Raw genomic sequence first — 22834 nt, 5'->3', positions numbered from 1 at the left:
GGAAACCAGGCCCTCAATAGCTTGTAAAAGCACTCAAGTGTTTCAAGTGCATCCAGCATTAAGAACTTTTGCCCTAGATGTGCTTTTTTCAAAACCCTAGGCTAGAGAGCCACTGTTACTGAAGAGAAAGTCCTTCAGATGCTCTGAGACAAAAAAAAAAGAATCACTATCTTAGGCTTTTAATTCTTTGGTTAGAAAATCAGGATAGTAATACTTGCTTAGTGTATCTCACAAACTTGTTTGAATCACAGTTGGTGATGAAGGTAGACACTTTTTAAACTCTGCAGTAGCTTTTGTTATTCTGTCAATCTTAAAGGATGTCTATATCTATGGAACAGTAAAGAAATCCTTGTTCTTCATGATTAAAAGATCTTGAAATATCTTCTGAAGTTTGTCTATTCATTGTAGCTTTCAAATTGCCTCTTTTACTATGTTGTAACTAAAGGGAAATATATAAAGTTTATGATCCTAATGTTACTTACTCATTTAAAATAGTCATGGTGCAATTCATAATTTTTTCTGCGTTTTTGGAATCTTCACAGTAAGAGGTGTCATACAGCTATTGAACAATACTATCGTTTCTTAAGCCATTTCAGATTTATTTTTATAATTGAGCCTGGAGGCATTTTCTTGGCTAGTCTCCGTGAAGCTAAGTTTCATGTTAAATTGCTCAAAGCTTAGTCTGATGAATAAACAGGTACTGTTTAGTGGGGAATCAAGCTAGGCAATAAATATTTTGAAAATGCTTTGTAAATATGATTAGATTGTTGTTGTTTTCCTTATGATTCCCTAGCTGACCCTAAGGACCATTTCAAAGATTTGAGTCTAGAATTGTAGGAACAATGACATTGTTGAGAAGTATGTAGCTTCATAAAATCCCTACATTGAAGACTAGATTTTATTTTATTTAATTTTTAGCATGATTATCAAAATAATTGTGTATATTAATTGGTTGTTTCTTAAGATATATAGATGGGGGATCCCTGGGTGGCGCAGCGGTTCGGTGCCTGCCTTTGACCCAGGGCACGATCCTGAAGACCCAGGATCGAATCCCACGTCGGGCTCCCGGTGCATGGAGCCTGCTTCTCCCTCTGCCTATGTCTCTGCCTCTCTCTCTCTCTCTGTGACTATCATAAATAAATAATAAAAAAAAAAATTTAAGATATATAGATGTAGATATATAATATTTGTCAGAGGATTTACTTAACCAGAATATCTTATACCCTAATCATCCTGAGATATTTTTCATTATATCATATGGAATATTATTTCCTCCTTATAGTAATACTCTTTAGTATTTTATATTGTTAAACTTTTAAAAAGAGAGGGTGTTACAAGATTTTAAGAACCACTGAGGAACTTATTTGGTATAAAATATGACTTTATTTTTATTTTACTAGAATTTTGTTTGCTAATGAAACTAAGAATGATCTATCTCTTCATTATAGTTTATATATTATTTGTAAAACTTGTTACATTTAAAGGGCACTGTAGTTTCTACCTCTTTCATTTTACCTATATAGTAGGTCCAAAATGGATGTTGGAGAGGACATGCAAGCTGACTGCATAGTCATTATGATTAGGGGAGTTCCTTAAAATAAATATTTTTCCTTTGAGAAAAATAAAATTGTTGTAATTACAGGCTTCCATGATTAAAATGCTCATAAAGGTGATGGAATGTAAAATAAATGTGGAAGGGGTGCTATGGCTTGAAGGGGCACCCATAAATTAAGTTGGCAAAGTGCTAAGTTTGTAAATGAATTAAAGTAACTATAACTCTTAGCAAACTTGAGTTTCAAATGCAACTGGTAACAAGGATTTTTCCTTCCTAAAACCTTTATTGAAACTCCTTTTCTAAGATTGATATTTATAAACAGTATTAATGGCTCTATTGAATAAATTTATTTTGTACTAGATGGTTGTTTAGAGAGATGAGCTTTAAGTCGCAGTACATTCATCTGTGAAATAAACCGTTTTAATAAAATTACAGTTTTGTCTATGTCTGTATATATGTACATATATATGTTTGTAAGTGTACTCATATATATATATATATACACATATATATATATATGTATGTATCATGTTTGTGTAAATTCCAAAATGCTAAGAACTTTTTTATGAGCAGAATCTTACATTCCTAAGACAATTACATATTAAAAAGTTTATAATTCCTACACCATACAATTCATTTAGAGTATACAATTCTGGTTTTAGTCTATTTACAGCATGAATTGTGTAACCATCACCACGGTCAATTTTAGGACATTTTTATCTCTCCAGAAAGCAACTCCATAGCCTTTAGCAGTCCCTCCCCATCCCCAGTGCCTGCTCCTCCTCCAGCCTTTGGGCCACTACGGATCTGTTTCTTTCTGGATAGATTTGCCTATTTTGGACATTTCATATAAAAGTAATCACACAATAAATATGTCATCTTTAATGACTGACTTCTTTCATATACAGCATAATGTATTTAAGGTTTATCTTTGTTGTATGATATACCAATACTTCCTTCCTTTTCATTGCTGATTATAGCTCTGTCATTTGGATGTATCACTTATTATTTATTCACACATCAGTTGACGGACACTTTAGCTGTTGGCTCTTTGGGGCTATTGTAAATAATGTTGCCATGAATATTTGTGTACATGTTTTTGTGTGAACATTTGTTTAAAATTATCTTGAATATAAACCTGAAAGTGGAATTTCTGAGTCATATATTAATTTACAAGTTTGACTTTTTTGAGGAATTTTCAGACTTTTCTGAAGTAGCTGTATCGTTTTATATTCCCACCAACAATCTATAAGAGTTCCTTTTTCTCTATACCTATACCAGTACCTGTTTATTGTCTATAGTTTTTGTTATATTCTTCTAAGGGAGGTGAAGTGGTATCTTTGTGGTTTTGGTTTGCACGACCTTGTTGGCTAATGAAGAACATCTTTACATGTGCTTTTGGCCATTTTATTTATCTTTGGAGGAATGTCTATTCAGATCCTGTACTCAGTTTTAATAGAGTTGTCTTTTTATTAGTGTTAGAGTTGTGGAGTTATTTATATATTCTAGATACAGATCCTTTATAAGATATATAATTCACAAAAACTTTGTTCTGTGGGTTGACTTTAATTGATTGGTAATATTTATTGAATAGTTAGTATATGTCAGGCAATGATCTAAGTAAGCACTTTCCCTGCAGCATCTCACATTTAATCCTCATCATAGCAACCTTGTCATATGGATGCTTCTTTTTTTTTCTTTTAAGATTTTATTTATTTGAGAGAGATACAGAGGGGGGGCGGGGCAGAGACACAGGCAGACTGAGAAGCAGGCTCCATGCTGGGAGCCTGATGTGGGACTGGATCCTGGGTCTCCAGGATTACGCCCTGGGCCAAAGGCAGGCTCCAAACCGCTAAGCCACCCACGCTGCCCTTTTTAAAATTAATAATTTTTATTTTTTAGAGCAGTTTTAGAGACTCAGCAAAATTGAGCAGAAAGTACAGAAAGTTTCCATATAGCCTATGTCCTCACATATAACCTCCCCTGTTACCAACGTTCCACCCCAATGGTACATTCGTTAAAATTGATAAGCTTGCATTGACATACCATTATAACCGAAGTCCATAGTAGGTTGACTTTTCATTCTCTTGATGGTATACTTTGAAGCACAGAAGTTCTGAATTTTGGTGAAATTTAGTTTTCGCTTTTTTTCCTTTTGTTTTTTCCTTTTGTTTTTCCTTTTGTTTGGGTCTCTTATTTAACAAACCATGGCCTAATCCAAGGGCATGAAGATTTATGCCTTTTAAGAGTTTTAAAGTTTGGTTTGTAAATTTACATCTATGATCCATTTTGAATTAATTATGATATATATATATTGTGAGGTAGATGGGTAGGGGGTCCAGCTTCATTCCTTTGCATATTGGTTGTTCATTTGTTCCAGGACCATTTGTTGAAAAGACTGTTCCTTCTCCATCAGATCGTCTTGGCACCTTTGTTGAAAATCATTTGACTGTAAATGTGAGGGTGTATTTTTGCAGTCTCATTTCTGTTCATCTGTATGTCTGTCCTTATACCAGTCCCTCAATGTCTTGATTATGGTAGCTACATAGTAAGTTTTCAATCAGGGAAATATGGATCCTTTAAGCTCCTTTGCTCTCATCACACACTCAAATTCTTCTCATTTCTCTATCCTCTCAGAATGATTATACAGTAATTTTAAATTAATATCCATTGTTTTAATTATTATGAGTATGTAATTGCTCTTCAACGTTTGAAGTGTTATTTTTCCTTTCCTGTACAGTCTTTTGTTTTAGCTAGAGCTAGTGAATCTTTTTATATATCCAGCCATAGAGCCTTCTCCCAGTGGTAAAACTCATTTCAGTACCTTCAGGCACATTAAGTATTCTATCAATGTTTGTGTAAGAAATCTCTTCCAGATCTTTATGACCTGTCTAATCCAGACTTCTTTTTCTAGATGTGTTCCATAGCTTTGGGTTTAAAAGACTATTTATTCATCATTATGGAAATTTCTTCTGCCCTTTTTTTGTTGGTATCTTTAATCTTCCTTTTTCTTCCTTTAGTCCCCCGTTTTAGTGGAGCACATTCTCTAAAATCTTCCTGAAATTTTGAAGGTATTGTCCCATTGTCTTCCAGCTTTTATTTTTGTTTTTATTTTTTATTTTTTAAAGATTTTATTTATTTATTCGTGAGAGACACAGGCAGAGACATAGGCAGTGGGAGAAGCAGTCTCTTTGTAGGGAGCCCGATGGGGGACTCCATCCGCAGAGCCCAGGATCATGCCCTGAGCCAAAGGCAGATGCTCAACGGCTGAGCCACCCAGGCCACCCTGTCTTCCAGCTTTTAGTGCTGTTGTTTAGAATTCTAGTGCTGGGATCCCTGGGTGGCGCAGCGCTTTGGCGCCTGCCTTTTGCCCACGGCGCGATCCTGGAGACCCGGGATCGAATCCCACGTCAGGCTCCCAGTGCATGGAGCCTGCTTCTCCCTCTGCCTGTGTCTCTGCCTCTCTCTCTCTCTCTCTCTCTCTCTGTATGACTCTCATAAATAAATAATAAAAAAATTAAAAAAAAAAAAGAATTCTAGTGCTATTTTTTCCTAATTTTTTAAAATAGGAAACACGTATTTTCTCTGGAATTTTGTAGAATCTTCTGAATCTTTCTGAATTTTCATGATCATGTACCTTGGTGGCTCTGTTTATATTCTTATATTGGGCTCTCAGCATTCCTGGAAGCTGGTCTTTTTTTCTTTTTTAAGACTTTAATTTATTCATGAGAGACACAGAGAGAGAGACATAGGCAGAGGGAGAAGTGGGCTCCTTGCAGAGAGCCTGATGTAGGACTCAATCCCAGGACTCCGGGATCATGACCTGAGCCAAAGGCAGACGCTCAAACACTGACTTACCCAGATGCCTCAGCTGGTCTTTTTATTGTGGAAAGTGTTCTTATAATTATTTTGTTGGTAATTTCCTTGCCTGTGCTTTTGCATGTTCTCACTTCTGTCATTCCTGTGTAGATGTTGTTCCTCCTGGATCGTGTGTCTGTGTCTCTTTCCCTTCCTCACTATTTTCCATTTCTTTGTCTTTTTACTATGCATTCTGTAGATTCACTGAACTTTTTTCTTCTAATCTTTTAGAGGAAATACATGTTTATGCTTTTTAATTTTAATTTTCATGAGCTTTTTCTTAATGTTCTTATAATCTGTTTTTATTGAATAGATGCAATATCTTCTCTGAGGATTTTAATGATCTGACTGGTTTGTTGTGTGTGTGATTTCTTTTTACTGCATATTCTTTGTTTCCTTGCAAGTCACTTTTTTCTGTTTATTTTGGCATCTAGTTTTCATACTAGCAACTCTCCTTAAGAGCCCATAACTTTTGCCTGCCTGTCATATTTAAGAGATGGTATCAGTAAGCTAATGGGAAAATTTGAGTGCAGGATTATAGCTTGTTGACTGATCTTCATTTTAGGGTGATCTCATTGGGATCTTAGCTGACTCCGATGTTGGGATCCGTCAGTCTTTCTTCTAGGACTGATCACATTTCCAAAAGAAATTTCAATTCTATTATCTAGCTTCTAAAATTCTAGAAGTTATGTAGGTAAAGAAGAGTAAAGGGCCTCAATATTCAGTATATCAGTATACAAATACACATTTTAACCACTGATAATTAACTTTAACTCTCCTCTCTGTCCAGTATCTCTCAGGAAGGAGACACCTTGTTTTACTTTCTGCAAAGAATAAACACTATTCTGGACTGGGGAAAGGACAATCATGTGTCTCAATAGAATAAGGAGTGGTCAGGATGCCAAACTGCTTCTCGCAGACTTCAACCTATTTTCTTATTTCACCTTCACATTGCTTCCAGTGCCACCTGGGACCATCATCCCAGAGTCTTGTCAGGGATTGTAGTATAAATTATGTTGCTTCTAAGCTTTCTCTACTGTTTTTCTCAGCTTCCTTAGCAGTCGTTTACCAATTATTCATCTGCTTTCCTGCTTTCAGAATTAGTTGCTATTGTCTCTTCTGTCAGATATTAGTCCTTGTAGATTTGTGCTATTTTAAAAATCTCTTTATTCTCATTTTGTGGAATTTCAGCAGATAGTGAAAATGAATGCCTATGTCCAATTTACCATCTTCAAAAAAAAGGGACTCTACTTCTATTTTTAATCTCAAAGGCTTCACAGTTTTTCTTTGACCTTCACTATAACCCTCACTTGATTTGTTTTTAAAATATACAAGAAGCTGTCTTAACTGACCTTCATGTAACTGGCATGCCAGATTAATGAGTACTCTCCCTGTAAAATACATTATGGATGCCCACTGCAGAACCGAATAGCTACCCTAAAGTGTATCTGCACACTTCTGCTCCACTAGTTGAATTGTATGTGCTTGCAGGGGTCAGTTTCTTCCATTTTAAAGAAATAGAAGCTGGAAGTAGTAGTTGATATATTATGGATGTGGTCATACAAGAAAGATACCATGGAACTCTAGTGGGCCATTTCAAAAGCTAATGAAAAGTACACATAATTTTAAAGTAAAATGTTTTAAAGTAAAAAACAATCATTTTTGTTATGAATTTCAGCTTTCAGTTTTCTGAGTTAAATGAATAAGTGCTATCCAAAGTGTATTGTATAATAACTTGTTTTCAAAAAACATAGAAAGTCATTATAGCCTGTAGGCCAAATATATGATTTTGCCATGTTGCATGTTGAATTTTCACATACTTAACAAGATAATTGTTTTTGCTTAGTTCCAGATGTTGAAGTGAAAGGAGAATGTTCTAGCTATTATCTCCTCTTACAAGGTAATGGTGACAGAAAATGTAAAGCCACATTGATTCATTCAGCCAACCAGATCAATGGCTCAATTGCACTCACTTTAATTCATGGAAAGATGAAAGCAAGGACAGAAGAAGCCAAACTGAGTAAGTGTTCATTTTAGGTGGAAAATGTTTTTATTTTTTTAAAATTTTATTTATTTATTCATGAGAGACACAGAGGGAGAGAGAGGCAGAGACACAGGCAAAGGAAGAAGCAGGCTCCATGCAGGGAGCCTGATGTGGGACTCGTTCCCGGGACTCCAGGATCAGGCCCTGGGCTGAAGGTGGTGCTAAACTGCTGAGCCACCCGGGCTGCCCAGAAAATGTTTTTATATTTGTTTGTATATGCAGTTAACTTAGGTGGTTTTTAATGAATTTATTTTCCCCAAACTCCATTTCCCTTTCAATTTGCCTTTTATTTCAAACATATTATAGCATGTTTGGACAGTTTGGAGTCCAGATAATTAATCCCTTTTTCATTATACTTGGTAAAAGTTAGTGGGTTATCTTTCGATTCCAAATAGGAAATTTTTAGTATTTTCCACATTAAACATATTTTCCTATAATTTATCCCTCATTTTTAGTTACTTCCTCTCAAGCATCTTGTTCCATTTTATTGCCCATCTTGAAGTTAACTTCTCTTAGAGCATTGTTCTAAGAAACCACCAGGTTTTTTGACCCAGCCTGAAGTCATTTACTGTCATTTTTACCATAGCAATACCCTATCAGTTTCAGAGAGCTAGCCTAGATTGATTGTGGAAGGACTACACAGTGGGTGAATGGTAGGTGTGGTTGATTGGGGCATCTTTAGAGACTAGCTTTCATACTCCGTCTCTGCTTTGTTTAGGAGTTTGAGTAGCTGAGCCCGTAAAAGAAAATGTTATGGAGGGATTTCTACTCTGTTACTTGAAATTCCCTCAATTTCAAAGGGAGGTCAGAGCTTAAAATGCAAAATAATTTAGTATACTTGATTTCTACATCTTAATTACTATTTTGAAATAAGCAAGAGCAAGAGAGATGGGTAACTGACTTTTATTTTTTAAAAGTATTTAATAACTTTCTGTGAACTGAGTATTATTGTCATAGAACATCCTTAATACTGACTTTTTTCTATTTCTCAGGCTTTCCTTTTGACTTCTTGTCACTTCCACATTTTTCGGGTGAGCAACTTATACAGAGAGAGAAACAGTTAGCTAATGTTCAAGCTTTGGCTTTGAAAGAATGTCTGAGTAAGTAATGATTTGTACATTTCATTCTACGTTAAGAATGTTAACTCATTCAGACACAATGCTTTGTTACTGTCATACTTTTTCTTACACATTTTGTCTTTTAGGTAAAATGCTTATTTGTAGAACTATCCTTGATAGAGATGATGCAGAGTAGGAAAGGTCTGCAACCTTTTTTCCATCGGATTCAGAATCTTCCTGTCTATTCGTACATTGCCGTTAACATTTATAAAAAATATATGTATATATTTTAAAGATTGAGTTACTTATTTGAGAGAGAGAAGAGGGGGAAAGGGACCGAGGGAGAGGGAAAGAAAGTCTTAAGCAGATTCTACACTGAATACGAAGCTGGAGCCTGATGGAAGGCTCAATCTCACGACCCTGAGATCATTACCTGAGCCGAAACCAAGAAACTGTGCTATCCAGGTGCCCCATAAAAACATTTCTTTAGGAAAATTTTGTCTTCCATTCTTCCATTTTTTTAAAAAATTCTGATTAATATAGATCTTTTTATAAAATTTCTCATATATTTTTGGTTGTAACAGTAGGATAGAGACTGCAGATAGAAGAAAATACAACTACAAATAAATTAATGTGCTAACTTGACTATTGATTCTTAGACTTTAACTATTAGTAACAACACATTTCATATATATGGCAGAATGAAGTTAGCATTATGGATTTTTCCTTATTCAGGAAGCTAACACTTTTTCCAAGAGTCATAGTTTAAGGTCTTACCTCTATTACTAAATCTTAACTTAGGGGATCCCTGGGTGGCTCAGCGGTTGAGCGTCTGCTTTTGGCTCAGGGTGTGATTCCAGAGTTCTGGGATCAAGTCCCACATCGGGCTCCCTGCATGGAGCCTGCTTCTCAAAAACAAAATAAATCTTAACTTGGTATCAGTCTTAACTTTTTTAAACAAATAATCATTAATTACTACCTACTATGAACTTATTTTAAGGCAATTGATAGAGAATTTTTAATTGATTCAAATTGTGAAGCCTCTTTAGTTGCATATAGAAAAAGATGATAATTAAATTGAGTAGATACATTATAAAATAACAACCGTCTATTTTTTCTTTAAAAGCATTTTAAAACTATCTTCAGTTCAGTAGCCTATTTTACTCAATGGAAAATAATTTTAGAATACTTGGTCTCAATTATTCAAGAATTACCTACTTTTTCAATTGTGCAAATCAGGGTAATTGCGTAGTCTTGAGCTTCTCCAACCATTGATTTTTTTTAATTGTATCGATATTAGTGCAAGGAAAATAGAAAGGCAAATCGGTTTCAATAAAAAGTAGTACATGTTAAAACCAAGAAAAAGAATAAATACTGAAATAGTATTTTATTGGCTAGAAAACTCTTATTTCAAATATCAACCTGCAGTATTCTTCACCTCTTGACTTTGTTCCATCCCTGCTACACTCGTCTTCAGGCCCTGCTTCCTTGCCTTAAGCCTTTTGCAGCTCCTTGTAACAAAATTCCCTCAATATTTCCCCTTTCCTTCATTTCACCTCTCTTCCTAACCCTTCCAACCAGAAAAACTGCCAGAGTAGAAAAATAGGCTGCTCTCTGAAGCTGACGCATTTCTCCTTTGAGTATGAAGAGTTAACCCTCCTAGATAGGTGGGAAGGGAAATACTAAGAGCTATAACCAGACTGCTGCCTGCAGGTGTGATTGGAAACTCTACTGGGGAAAAAGGGAAACAGGAGTGGTAGATAAATGTAGAAGCACCAGTAGCTGAGCTGTACCTCAATTGTAAGGATGCCACAGCTCTGGGCAAGGTGCAAGGACAAGTAGGGGGCCAAAAGTTGAGGGAAAGCTTACAGCTAGTAGCTGCTAGAGATACCAGCTCCGGGCATATCCATGAAATGACCAGTTTGTAATCCAAAGCATTAAATCTTGATGAAAATTAGTGATCCAATTAATCAATTTGTGATGGAAATATTTGCTGAACCAATCTCTTCTTTACCCAGAGAGTCAATATTGGATTTAAATTTTGGGGTAAAGTTGTATCAGTTAAGTTCCTGTATCTCAGAAGACAAAGTAACAGCAAAACAAAGTTTCTTATGTAAGAATTTCTGAATGTATAATTAATTTACACATGGTGAAAACTAATATACTAAGAACAGCTTTCTTTGGGAAAAAATCGACAATTCAGAATCAATACAAAGTTTATAGTTTTTGCTATGAAACAAAAAGTTGTTCAAGACGATTTTTTTAAAATTATCAACAAGACATGGAGTAGACTTACTATCTCTCCACTGTTTCTCTGACCAGTACTGAATCAGAAAGAGCAACTGGAAAAGTTTGTATGAAAATGTACATACATTATTGAGACACTTTGTTTTTTAAAATACACAAAATTCAAATAAAATTTCTGGTATGGTTTAATTTTTAGAATAATTACTTCCAAGGGGACCTGGGTGGCTCAGCTGGTTCAGCATCTGCCTGCAGCTCAGGTCATAATCCCGGGGTCCTGGGATCAAGCCCCAAATAGGGCTCCCTGCTCGATGGGGAGCCTGCTTCTCCCTCTCCCTCTTGCTCCACCTGCTTATGCTCTCTCTCCCCCTCTCAAATCAATAAATAAAAAATCTTTTTAAAAAAATAGAATAATTACTTCCAGTAGTTTTATTTTTAAAAATTATATTTAATACTATTATTAAAATTATTTTTATAATTTTATAGGTTTTTTTTTACTTGATTTTTTGGTAGTTCATAACTTCTTATTTTTGAAAATGTTAAATATCTTGTTCACTGATTATTTTAAAGAAAAGGTTTAAGAATGCTAGATAAGTTTTAAATAAAGACTATTCATTATGATGCAAGATAAATCCAAAACAACAGTGTTGTCATTTCACTCAGTATTGTGGTCACTACTCTGAGTTTCCCACATCTTTTTTTTTTTTTTTAAGATTTTATTTATTTATTCGTGAGAGACACACAGAGAGAGAGGCAGAGACACAGGCAGAGGGAGGAACAGGCTCTAAGCAGGGAGCCCGATGTGGGACTCGATCCTGGGACTCCAGAATCACACCCTGGGCTGAAGGCGGCACTAAACCGCTAGGCCACAAGAGCTGCCCATCCCACATCTTTTTTAAATTTATAGAACCTAATACAAACCTGATTGACACTCAGTCTCTGGTACTTTTAGATATTCTCCTCTATATTTTTCTTTAATAAATCCTAAGTTCTTGCTAGCTTTCTCAGGAATAGCATTCTTTTGCTGATTCATTTTTAGACTTTAGTCCAATATTTGTCTCCCAGAATTTTGCCACCATGTGCAAACTCATTTATTTATAGATTTTTTGCCTCAGTGAATTATTCTGCTCATAATCCTGTTAAACTTCATCTATTCCCTATTTCTTTTTCTGACATCAGGGCCAAGAGGAAGTCTTACTCCACTCTCCAGATAGCCCAATGTTGTAATATAGTTGGCTGTTTTAATAAGCATGAGTTAGGTTCATGATTTGTTTATTTTTAACATTAATAAAAGTGTAGAGCTAAGTTCTAAAGCACATTACCTATTGTGCGTCTTTCAGATAAAAACAAATCATTAATAACTTTTTGTTTTAGAATGGCACCCAGCAGATTGTGCTTCACATAAAAAGCTTCACTGCTTTTTATTTTCTCACTTGTAATAACAACAGTATATTTTACAATCTTGCTTTACCATTACTAATGTTCTTGAGTGCAGGAACCATGTGTTACTTATCTTGGATCACAACTGAAATGACCCTACCAATATCCACACTGGGAAGGTGGGATTTTGCAGAGGCATTGTCATAAAACTGATGTTCTAAAGTAGGACCTCTAGGCTGGCTGCTTTCTTCTCAGTCTACTCTCTTACAATATTTATGTATTGCCCTCATGTAGTAATGGGCTCTAATTCTCAGTGCCTAAGGGCACAACACAGTGCTTTGTATACAGTACATAATAAATGTTGAACTGAATTCTCTATGCATTTACAACTTACTATTTTATTTACTCATGTTATTAGTCCAGAAGTCTTTTTAAAATGTCATATTTTTATTAAAATAATACATGGGTCTAATTTAAGATGCAAATGGTATTGAAAAACTTGATGTGGACACTAGCAGTACCCTACTGTCTCCTCTCCATCTTTCAGCCTCTGTCTGCAGCAGCTACCTGCAGCTGTTCGGCTGTTTTTCTTAACATTTCCTCCAGTTCTGTTAATAGTATGTGAATGCTGCTGTTTCTTAATTTGCCAGTTGAAGACATTATCTTAGCATCTATCTATGGAAGATTAAGACTCAGTTTTCTCATATCATCTTCACTCTCCCTTTCTACCCTTTACAGTGAAGTCTTGAATTTTGGCAAAGTCAGTGGTTAGTTTTAACATTATTATCTCGCGTGCACTCTCTCTCTCTCCCTCTCTCTCTCTCTCTCTCTCTCTATATATATATATATATTATATATAGGTAAGTTTACACTGAGTCATGTACTGTGTGATGATGATCACCTCTCTTGTTTAATCTTTGTTTTTCTTATGGTTGATAATCATTTTTAATTTGCCCATTCTTCCATACAGGCAAAATATTATTATGTTTTTCCAGAGACCCCAACATTTTTCTACATACTTCCCATTAAATTCATTGTATGTTCAAAGACAGCAGTTCTTTTTATTTCTCTTTATTTTTTTTTTCAGAGTGTTCAATATTTTGTTCTGATAGCAGAACATTTGAGACTTCTCTTTCTTCTCTTCTTTTGGAGTCTCCTTTTTTCTAGACCCCTGTTCTCCTCCTTGGATTACTCTCTAACTTGGTTGGAGCATATATTTCAGTAACTACTTGAGTAGAACTTTGTGGAGCATAAATTTTTTTTAAGCTCTTGCATATCTGAAAATATCTTTATTTGATTGATAGATTGTGAAGAATCCTAGGTTGAAAATCATCTACACCTTCAGAATTTTGAAGACATTGCTTTATTATCTTCTGTGTGACTGTGTTCCTATTGAGAAATGTAATACTATTCTTATCCTTTGTAGTGTTTTATTTTTGGCTTGTTTTTACCCCTTTCTAGAATGTTTTATCTCCAGAAGCTTTACTCTGAATCGTGCTGTGTATGTATTTTCCATTCTCTTTCTCTGCCCTCTATTTATTAAGCTATGTATTTGATGAGCCATTTCAATAGAAGATTCACATTCTTAAATCTGAAAACTTTTATCTTTAATAATTTTGTTTCTTTCCTGTGATTTTTTTCCTTTTTTGAACTTTTATTAAGCATATAAAATACCTGAACAGAATACCTAATTTTCTTTCCTATTTCCATATTGTTTTCTTTTTGTTCTAGTTTCTGGGCAATATCTTGCATTTTTTAAATAGATTTTATTTATTTATTCATGAGAGAGAGAGGGAGAGAGAGGCAGAGACACAGGCAGATGGAGAAGCAGGCTCCGTGCAGGGAGGCCGATGTGGGACTCGATCCCAGGTCTCCAGGATCAGGCCCTGGACTGAAGGCAGCACTAAACTGCTGAGCCACTGGGGCTGCCTGCATTTTTTTTTTTAAACCCTTTTATGGAATGTTTAAAATTTGAGCTCTCATAGGCTTAATTTTTAAAAGTCTCTTCTTGTTCATCAACTATTCTTTTATTTAAGGATCCTGTACTTTCTTTTAATTAAGGATCCTGTACTTGTTTCATGGGGTGTATTATCTTCTCTTAGTTCTCTGAGAATATTAATTATAGCAAACTTGCTTTTGTTCCCTGCAGGTTTTTTGTTTGTGTCTGCTGGGCTGCTTTTTCCTTTCGCTTGCTTTAGTTCTCTTTTTCATTTTGGACTTTTCTGATTTGAGAGTCTCAACAAATAAACCCCTCTTTACTCTCCTAAAGTTGGAACCAATTGAGAAATAAACCTAAGAAACACTGATGGAGATAAATAAAAAATAAAAGCTGGATTGAAGGATATGACTTTTTAGATCTATGGCCAGTTGAGCTAACCTCCTTGAGTGAAGAACTAGACAAATACATATCAACCCAATGGGGGCAGGGCCTTTACCATATGGTAGAGAGCGTGCATCCTGAGGACTTGCCAGCTCGGAGGATAGTTGGAGAGAAGGATCTGATCAGAGCATGCCTTGTTTCTACTCCAGACTAGCTCCGTGAGTGATGGGAGGGAGACAGGATCTAGAACTGTTGCTGGATCAGAGTCCTTCCTTACATGTGTAAGCATAAGACCATGGAAATGCAGAGTCCCTCTTTCCCCAATACCTTTTTTTTTTATTCTTTATTTAAACTCCATGTAGTTAACATATACTGTATTATAGTTTCAGGGTAGGATTTCGTGATTCGTCAGTTGCATTTAACACCCAGTGCTCATTATGTCACGTGCCCCCCCTTAATGTCCATCACCCAGTTACCCCATCCCCCCCACCTCCCCTCCAGCAACCCTCAATTTGTTCCCTAGAGTTAAAGTCTTTTATGGTTTGCCTCCCTCTCTGTTTTTATCTTATTTTATTTTTCCTTCCCTTCCCCTATGTTCATCTGTTTTGTTTCTTACATTCCACATGTGAGGGAAGTCATATGATATTTGTCGTTCTCTGATTAACTTATTTCACTTAGTATAATACCCTCTAGTTCCATAAGTGTCATTGCAAATGGCAAGATTTCATTCTTTCTGATGAGTGAGTAATATTCAATTGTCTATACAGACCACATCTTCTTTATCTGTCCATTCATCTGTCAATAGACATCTAGGCTCTTCCATATTTTGGCTATTGTGGACATTGCTGCTATAAACATTGAGGTGCAGGTGCCCTTCGAATTACTATGTTTCTCTCTGTACACTTTTAAATGGGAAGCTTTACATACCCTTCTCTAATATACTGTCTGGTAATCTGCACCGTAAAGATGTTGAGTGACAGGTCATCATTTTGGTTGAGAGCTCCTATCCCTACACCTCCACTTCAATATCAGGATCAAGCTCTTTTTGTCCAGGGGCATTCAGTGTTTCAGAAGGGGAATCCTTTAATCGTTCTAGTGAAGCTTTTGTAGCTGCTAGCTTTCTGGCTACGAGGCTTGGAGTCACACCTTTCAGTATGAACACTTCTTGTTAGTCCCTCAGTTTTAACCCAAGCCTCAGTGTTACCTTTCAGTGTGCCTGATGCTCAATGGGCTAGGACTTCTTTCTTGCTTCTACCCCAAAAAAAAAAATGAGAACAGAGTCTCCTGGCTGTGAGGGTTTGAGGGTGGGGTGAAGACCTTTACTTCTGACTGCTTCTTCCCCTTGCCTTCAGTCCTGCGTTAGCTGGACCTCACCATCATATTCCTAATGCCTCACAGTAGCGCCTCTGCAGGCTCCCAGATGACCCTTCCTCTGCTGTAGCAGCTCAGTTACCACTCTGCCATCATCTTATCTTCCAAAATGTCTCAAACTGTCATTATTTATTGTTTCTGCTTTTCTTTTCCTTTTCTTAATTCCTTGCTGTGAGTGTAGGTTTAGGGAAGGAGAAGAAATAGGTGGAAGTGTCCCAACTACCACGTTTAACTGAAAGTCTTACAGGTGTTATTTTCACATAAACACCAACATTCTTAGTGCTCTGCAGTATATCCTAAAAACTTGCAAACTCCCCTTTACCATTTATCACCCCTTGGTGTTAACAGATTACTCTATTTTTGTTTATCTCACATAACTGGAAATTCTATCATTACCTACAAATGGGGTTAAAATGAAAACAGGCCTACAGCAATAGGAATGCTGATGTGCTGGAGAAATTCACCTATTTTACTTTTGAAAATATTTCTCCTAAAAGGGTAGTAGAGGCATTTCGTGAGAGTCTTTAGAATAATAGTCTTATGGCTAATCGTTTTTGTTGTCTTACAGAAAGGAGAAAGTTGGCAAAGCAGCCTGAAGCAGTTTCTGTTGATGAATTCAAAAGTCTATTGATACTCACAAGGGAATCCTTTTTAGAGCATTTTGATGCTGTTATTCCTAAAACAATTCCAATAAAGACAGACAAAATTAAAACCTCCAATATGTTAAATGGTAAGTTTTTTGTTATTTTAAATATGGATTCTTTTTGTATGTATGGCATTTATGACATTTCTTATTAAAACCAATAAAATGGGGATCCCTGGGTGGCGCAGCGGTTTGGCGCCTGCCTTTGGCCCAGGGCGCGATCCTGGAGACCCGGGATCGAATCCCACATCGGGCTCCCAGCGCATGGAGCCTGCTTCTCCCTCTGCCTGTGTCTCTGCCTCTCTCTCTTTCTCTCTGTATGACTATCATAAATAAATAAAATTTAAAAAAAATAAATAAATAAATAAAAATAATAAAACCAATAAAATGGTGATCAAAAATATTTTATACATTTAAACAGTGATATATATATTTGTTTATACAAGTATGTGTATGTATTTGATGAACTATTTCTCACCATTTAAACTAAAAACTTTCTGTCACTTCTTTCATTAAGCATGTTTAATATTATTGTTTTTGAGCAGAGGGAGAATCATTTTAAGGTGATTCCTCTTACTACTTTTACTAAGCTGCTAGATAGGTGGATTTTTATAAAGCTATGTTTTCATAAGATGAGAACAGTAGAACCTACACGTAAGTTTATGATTATTAAAACTACCTACAATAAGATGCTCCACATTTGCCATACATTATAGCAGGAACAGTCGGCAAACTCCACTGAAGGAGCAGGAAATCATTTCTATATTAACTTACATTTCTATTTTCTCGGTTCCTATTCTTGTGATATATTTGAATACAATGAAGCTTTACAGAATCTAACAAGAAAGCATTTGATTATTGCCTGGCATTTTAAAAGTACAGGGTAATTTTTTGTTTTTATTCCAGGAGAATCATTTTTATTCTATAAGTTGATAAGAAAATGACCAAAGAATCAAGTAAACAGTAATGTCTGTTGAAAGCCTTTCTCTGTTTGACATCATAAAGATAAACAAAGAAGTAAAAATTTGGATCTCTGACTTTCAACAGGCTTATGATCGATTTCAGAAGCAAAATAAAATAGAACACAGCCATTTCAAGAGCCCAGGCTCTGGAGCTCAAGTGCCAGGGCTCTAATCTGAGTTTTGTCACTTGTTAGCCAAATGTCTTTGGGCAGTTATTCTACCTCTATACGCCTTCACCTTCTTGTGTTTAAAATGGCCTTAATACTATTACCCACTCACTAGGGTTATTGTGAAGATTAGACGAGCTGACATATGTGAGAACATAATAAATGCCGAAGAGCTGTTAGCTGTTATTTGTATTATCATTATCATCATCATGACATATCAGTAAGAAAGTTCAGTTAACAGTACAGAGTAATCTGACAGGTGTTAGAGACAGTGTAAAGTTTCTTGTAAATGGGAAATGTATTCAATAAATGAGAGACACAGTTTCTTGTTTGCAGCATGGACTCTGGATCCAGACTAACAAGGCTTAATGTGGCCCTGCAGCTTACCTACTGTGTGACCTTGGGCAAGTTTTCTAACCTCTCTGAGCCTCAAGCTTTTTTTAATCTTTAAATTAGAGATGGCATAGGTTGTTATGAGGATTAAAGGAATTATTTATAAATTGCTTAGAAAGTCACTTGGTATGAAGTGCTATATGTTTGTTTTTATTTTTATTTATTTTAAAAATATTTTATTTATTTATTCATGAGAGAGAGAAAGAGAGAGAGAGAGAAGCAGAGGCACAGGTAGAGGAAGAAGCAGGCTCCATGCAGGCCTGACATAGGACTCAATCCCAGGTCTCCAGGATCACGCCCCAGGCTGAAAGTGGCACTAAACCACTGAGCCACCTGGGCTGCCCTATATGTATGTTTTTAAATAAATGAATGTGAATTTAAAGGAGAGGTATAAGTAGGGTAGGATAGTCACAGAACATTTTAGGAGTGAAGGGACGCTGTTGTAGGTCTTGAGTGATACATAGGATCTAGGTTGAGTGGAGAACACATTTTCCAGGGAGAAGTTGCATACCCATACCCAGAGTCATGAAGGCAAGAAAGGGCAAACTGAGATCCAGAGAGAAGTTGGCTTACTCAGAGGACTTGTGGAGGAGATAATAGTTGGAAGATAGGAAGGGTTGAAGTCATTACACGAGTTTTTCTGTAAGTATGGAAATTTATCTCACAGTTTCCCGTATGAAGTCAAGTCCTAGGACACTGTTAACACACTCCGTTTACAGGGGTGTTCATTTTAAAATGTAAATCAGATTATATCACTCCTTTCCTCAAACCTTTGTCATTGCTTTCCATTGTACATAGAATATGTCATCCTTAATATGGCTTACAAAAACCCTAACTGATGTCTGATTCTAACCTCCAGTGCCACATTTCTGTTTCCTTGGTGGCACAGAGAGTCTTTCTGTTCCTTGAGCACATCACATCCCTTTTTACCTCAGGAACTTTATACACAGAGGATCCTCTTTCTGGAATACTTTTCTCCCAATCATTACCTGATTAACAGGCATTCTTCATATCTTGACTTAAGTGCTACTTCCTCAAAAAGGCTTTTTTTCCCAGACCTTCCTCAATTTAAATTGTTTCCTGTTGTACTCATTTTCTGTATCTTTCTTTAAATTATTTTTCACATTTTAAGTTATATACTATAGATGTAATTATTTGTTGACTGTCTTCACTCTGAACCATATGTTCTCTGAGAGTAAAGAGCGATGCCTACTTGGTTTCTCCATTGCCCTAGAGTACTGTAACTGGCACGTAGGAGTTCATTCCTCCCAAAAGTCATCTTGAACAAATGAAAGAAACCTTGAAGATTTTTTAGAGCCTGAAGTGAAATTTGAGATGACTTCCAGGAATGAAGTTGTGATCTTTAACATCCTTTGTAGCTTTTGTTTTAATAAATACATCTAAATGCAAAATACAGGGCAGCCCCTGTGGCGCAGCAGTTTAGCGCCACCTGCAACCTGGGGTGTGATCCTGGGGGCCCAGGATTGAGTCCCACGTCGGGCTCCCTGCATAGAGCCTGCTTCTCCCTCTGCCTGTGTCTCTGCCTCTCTCTCTGTGTGTGTCTCTATGAATAAATAAAAAAAAATCTTAATAAATAAATAAATAAATAAATAATAAATAAGTAAATGCAAAACACACAGCAAAAGAAGCAACAATGTCAGTCTCATTATTTAACAACCACACTCATCAGGAATTATTGCTAATCATCAGGATTATTGATCTGCTTTTTTTTTTTTTTTTTTGTGAAAACTCTAGCATGGGTAACATGAAAATCAGCATGAAAACAATGTCTTGATCTAACCATTTTATATATCCATTGCCACATAGTTGCTAAAAACTTTCACGGTGTCAAATGAGATATCTGGACTCAAAATATAGTAACTGTCTCCTTTTACCTCAGACCATTGGGGTACATAAGCACACTGCACAAATGAGTTTTCTAGGTAATTTTATAAGATCACAGTTTTATTTTAAGTATTTTAATAAGAATCTTCTGGTATGTACTTATAATTCTTACTTTATTAAACAGAATATGCCAATTATAATATGTTTTCTTTGTGATTTATTCATATTTATGTACATAAGGCTATGATGGCCTATATTACTATCTACATATTATCATCTGCAATATTACTTCCTTTTTATTTACTGTGATTTGTGTAGGGCAGGTTTTGAGTCCCTATTTCCTTATTGTATCATTTTCATTTCTTTGTTTCTCCTATAAAGTAAAACACTTTTTTTTTAAAGCAGTGTTCTTGGTTTCTCCAAGAACAAAAAAAGGCCACAAAAAGAGGCCCTTTTTGTGCTTTTTCATCGTAAACATGGTTTCCTGATTGCCACATAAATAAAATAGTCTTACTTTACTGTAAGAATTGTATTAAATTATTCCCCAGAAGTACATGTGCATGTCTCCATCCATTCCTTAATATTTAGCCTATGTCATTTATACTTACATAAATTGTATAGTCAACATTAATAATTAATTATATTGTAATATTTAGGAACAATTCATATTTATTTTTATTTAACATGACTTGTGGTGAGTTCTCAGCAAGTAACTGCTCAGATCTGCTAATGATATTTGCTTTATACATTTAGTAGAAAGCCATGTCAACATTAAACAGTAGATTATTATAAAGCTGTTGCTGTATAAAATAGTATTTCACTGTCCTTATTTAAGAAATGGGAAGTGTGGTATATTTGGATGGTGTTTGGTGGGGGCAATCCAATATTGTCATTAAAGATATTTTAATATTCAAAGTTAAATAGTTTAATGAATAAAGGGAAAATAACATGCAGTTGGCTTCAGTTTTCATTTATGTTTCAGTTTCTTTTTTGTATAAAAATTTCCCTATCAAATCATCATTTTGTAAGAATCCAAAGAATAAAATGGGTATTTTTGTCAGAATTGATGGTTAGTCAAACAACTAATGTCCAGTAATTTTCAGTTACTCTATTAGAATAGTGTGTAAGAGTTCACAATGATGGTAAACCAGATAGGTTTGGAATTCAAAAAGTAGGACAGTAATTTTGACAGTGTTAAAATTAGTTTGGATGTACTACTAATTTATAATGCAAATGGAAGCTGTCCCTTTATGTTTTTGATAAAGATTGAAGTGTTATTAGCAATCTCAGTTCATTGCTAGAAGGATAAGCACTCTGTGATATAAAATATTTTACTAGTAGTGAAATAATATTTAATGCAGATGTGTATGTTAAGGCATCTTACATTAATGGATAAGTGAAAATTCTTTCTAAAGTGAAATCCTTTATCTCAGAATATCCTGTGTTACTTTTTGCATTATTGTACTTTTGAGAATGAAGTAATCTCTTTTTAAAATAAGAACTTTTCTGGATAATGCTGCTAATTCCTGTTTCTGGTATGAAAATCACATAGTATATCTAAAATATTTTCCATAGAGTTGCCTCCTTTTCATTTAGAACTAATTTCACAAAAAAACAGGCAAATAATGCTTTTATTCCACAGGAGTCCTCATAGAGCTAATTCATTTTCTGAATTCTAGCTCATAGCTTATGAAGAGACAGTAAAATAACGTTTGACTTTTTTTTTTTTTTTCATTTCCACAAACCTTTTTAATGGCATTTTGCATAGTTTGGGCCATCAGATATATCCTTAATAAGTGCCTGAGGTAAGTACTGTGTAGTTAATCCAAAACGGCTTTATATCTATATCTATATAACTATGTCTATATCTATATATAGATATATATGTTTTCATGTAGAAAATTCAATGTTAATAATTTTTAGTACTTATGTAGGTTTCTTTCACTTTAGATGCCAGTTCAGTGGAATCTACTTCTTCAAATCTAATGGAAACCAATGCTCTGGAATGGCCAGAAAGGCATGTTCTTCAAAATTTGGAAAGTTTTGAAAAAGCTAAGCAAAAGATGAGGTAATATTTGAATAGCTTAGTATTTTTAAAATGGACATTGTTTCTTAATCCTTACATTGTGTTTATGAAATATAAGTATTTTCTAGTTTTATTAGGAAATGATTTTTCCTTTATTAAAGGAACATATGCGTATTCTAAGTAGACAGGTAGATGGAGCGTTACAGAGTAGGATGTTGAGAACATGCTGTTCTTCTCTAGTGTCTACTTGTACTTTCTGTGTGTACATAATCATAGTTTTGTTTTGTTTTTTTTAAGATTTACTTATTAATGATAGAAACAAAGAGAGAGAGAGAGAGGCAGAGACACAGGAGGAGGGAGAAGCAGGCTCCATGCCGGGAGCCCGACGTGGGACTCGATCCCGGGACTCCAGGATCGCGCCCTGGGCCAAAGGCAGGCGCTAAACCGCTGAGCCACCCAGGGATCCCTACATAATCATAGTTAACATTTTAGTGAATGCCTTTCCAAGCTACCTTTACTGCTCTATGTTTTGGGTATTAGAAGGTGGAGGGGAGACAGTAAAGTATCCTCCAAACTGAGAAGGCAGTTGAGGATGGAAAAAAGAAGGAGGCCATTACATACCTTCTACAAAGAGTTTTATCCAGAGTAATTTACTGATGGTGCTTCAGGCGTGTGATAGTCCAGCACTGTGCAGCTATTCTTCACAAAATTCAGACCTTAATCCACAGATTTTATACAGCGAGGGGATGGGCATAGGTCATTGTAGTGAGGTCAAAGGATTTAACACACCTGGTTGGAGCCATCTGTTTGTTAGAGAGGAGAAAGGGAAAGAAACTAAGCTATCTCCGCTAGTTACCTAAACAACTTTAGGGAAGATCAGAACAAGCCTTTTCATGTGGTCAGGGCATGCATTCGCCCCCAAGGGGCCTGGAACACATAGTCCTGAGAGAGTTCATTACATGAAGGAG

General features: G+C 35.6%; 1 protein-coding gene across 5 annotated transcripts in view; it reads left to right on the top strand.

The window, feature by feature from the left end:
* MTBP (MDM2 binding protein) overlaps positions 1-22834 on the top strand; it is a 72494-nt gene that overhangs the window by 28781 nt on the left and 20879 nt on the right. For all 5 annotated transcript variants that reach the window (XM_072733998.1, XM_072733999.1, XM_025993396.2 and 2 more), the window contains exons 12-15: positions 7260-7433; positions 8450-8557; positions 16399-16560; positions 21791-21908. In XM_072733998.1, the coding sequence (XP_072590099.1) occupies positions 7260-7433; positions 8450-8557; positions 16399-16560; positions 21791-21908 (562 nt within the window). The remainder of the gene's footprint in view (positions 1-7259; positions 7434-8449; positions 8558-16398; positions 16561-21790; positions 21909-22834) is intronic.

Source organism: Vulpes vulpes, chromosome 13 (assembly GCF_048418805.1).
Source record: "Vulpes vulpes isolate BD-2025 chromosome 13, VulVul3, whole genome shotgun sequence".
NCBI classification, from domain to species: domain Eukaryota; kingdom Metazoa; phylum Chordata; class Mammalia; order Carnivora; family Canidae; genus Vulpes; species Vulpes vulpes.
This window is presented reverse-complemented; position numbering and strand designations above follow the sequence as displayed.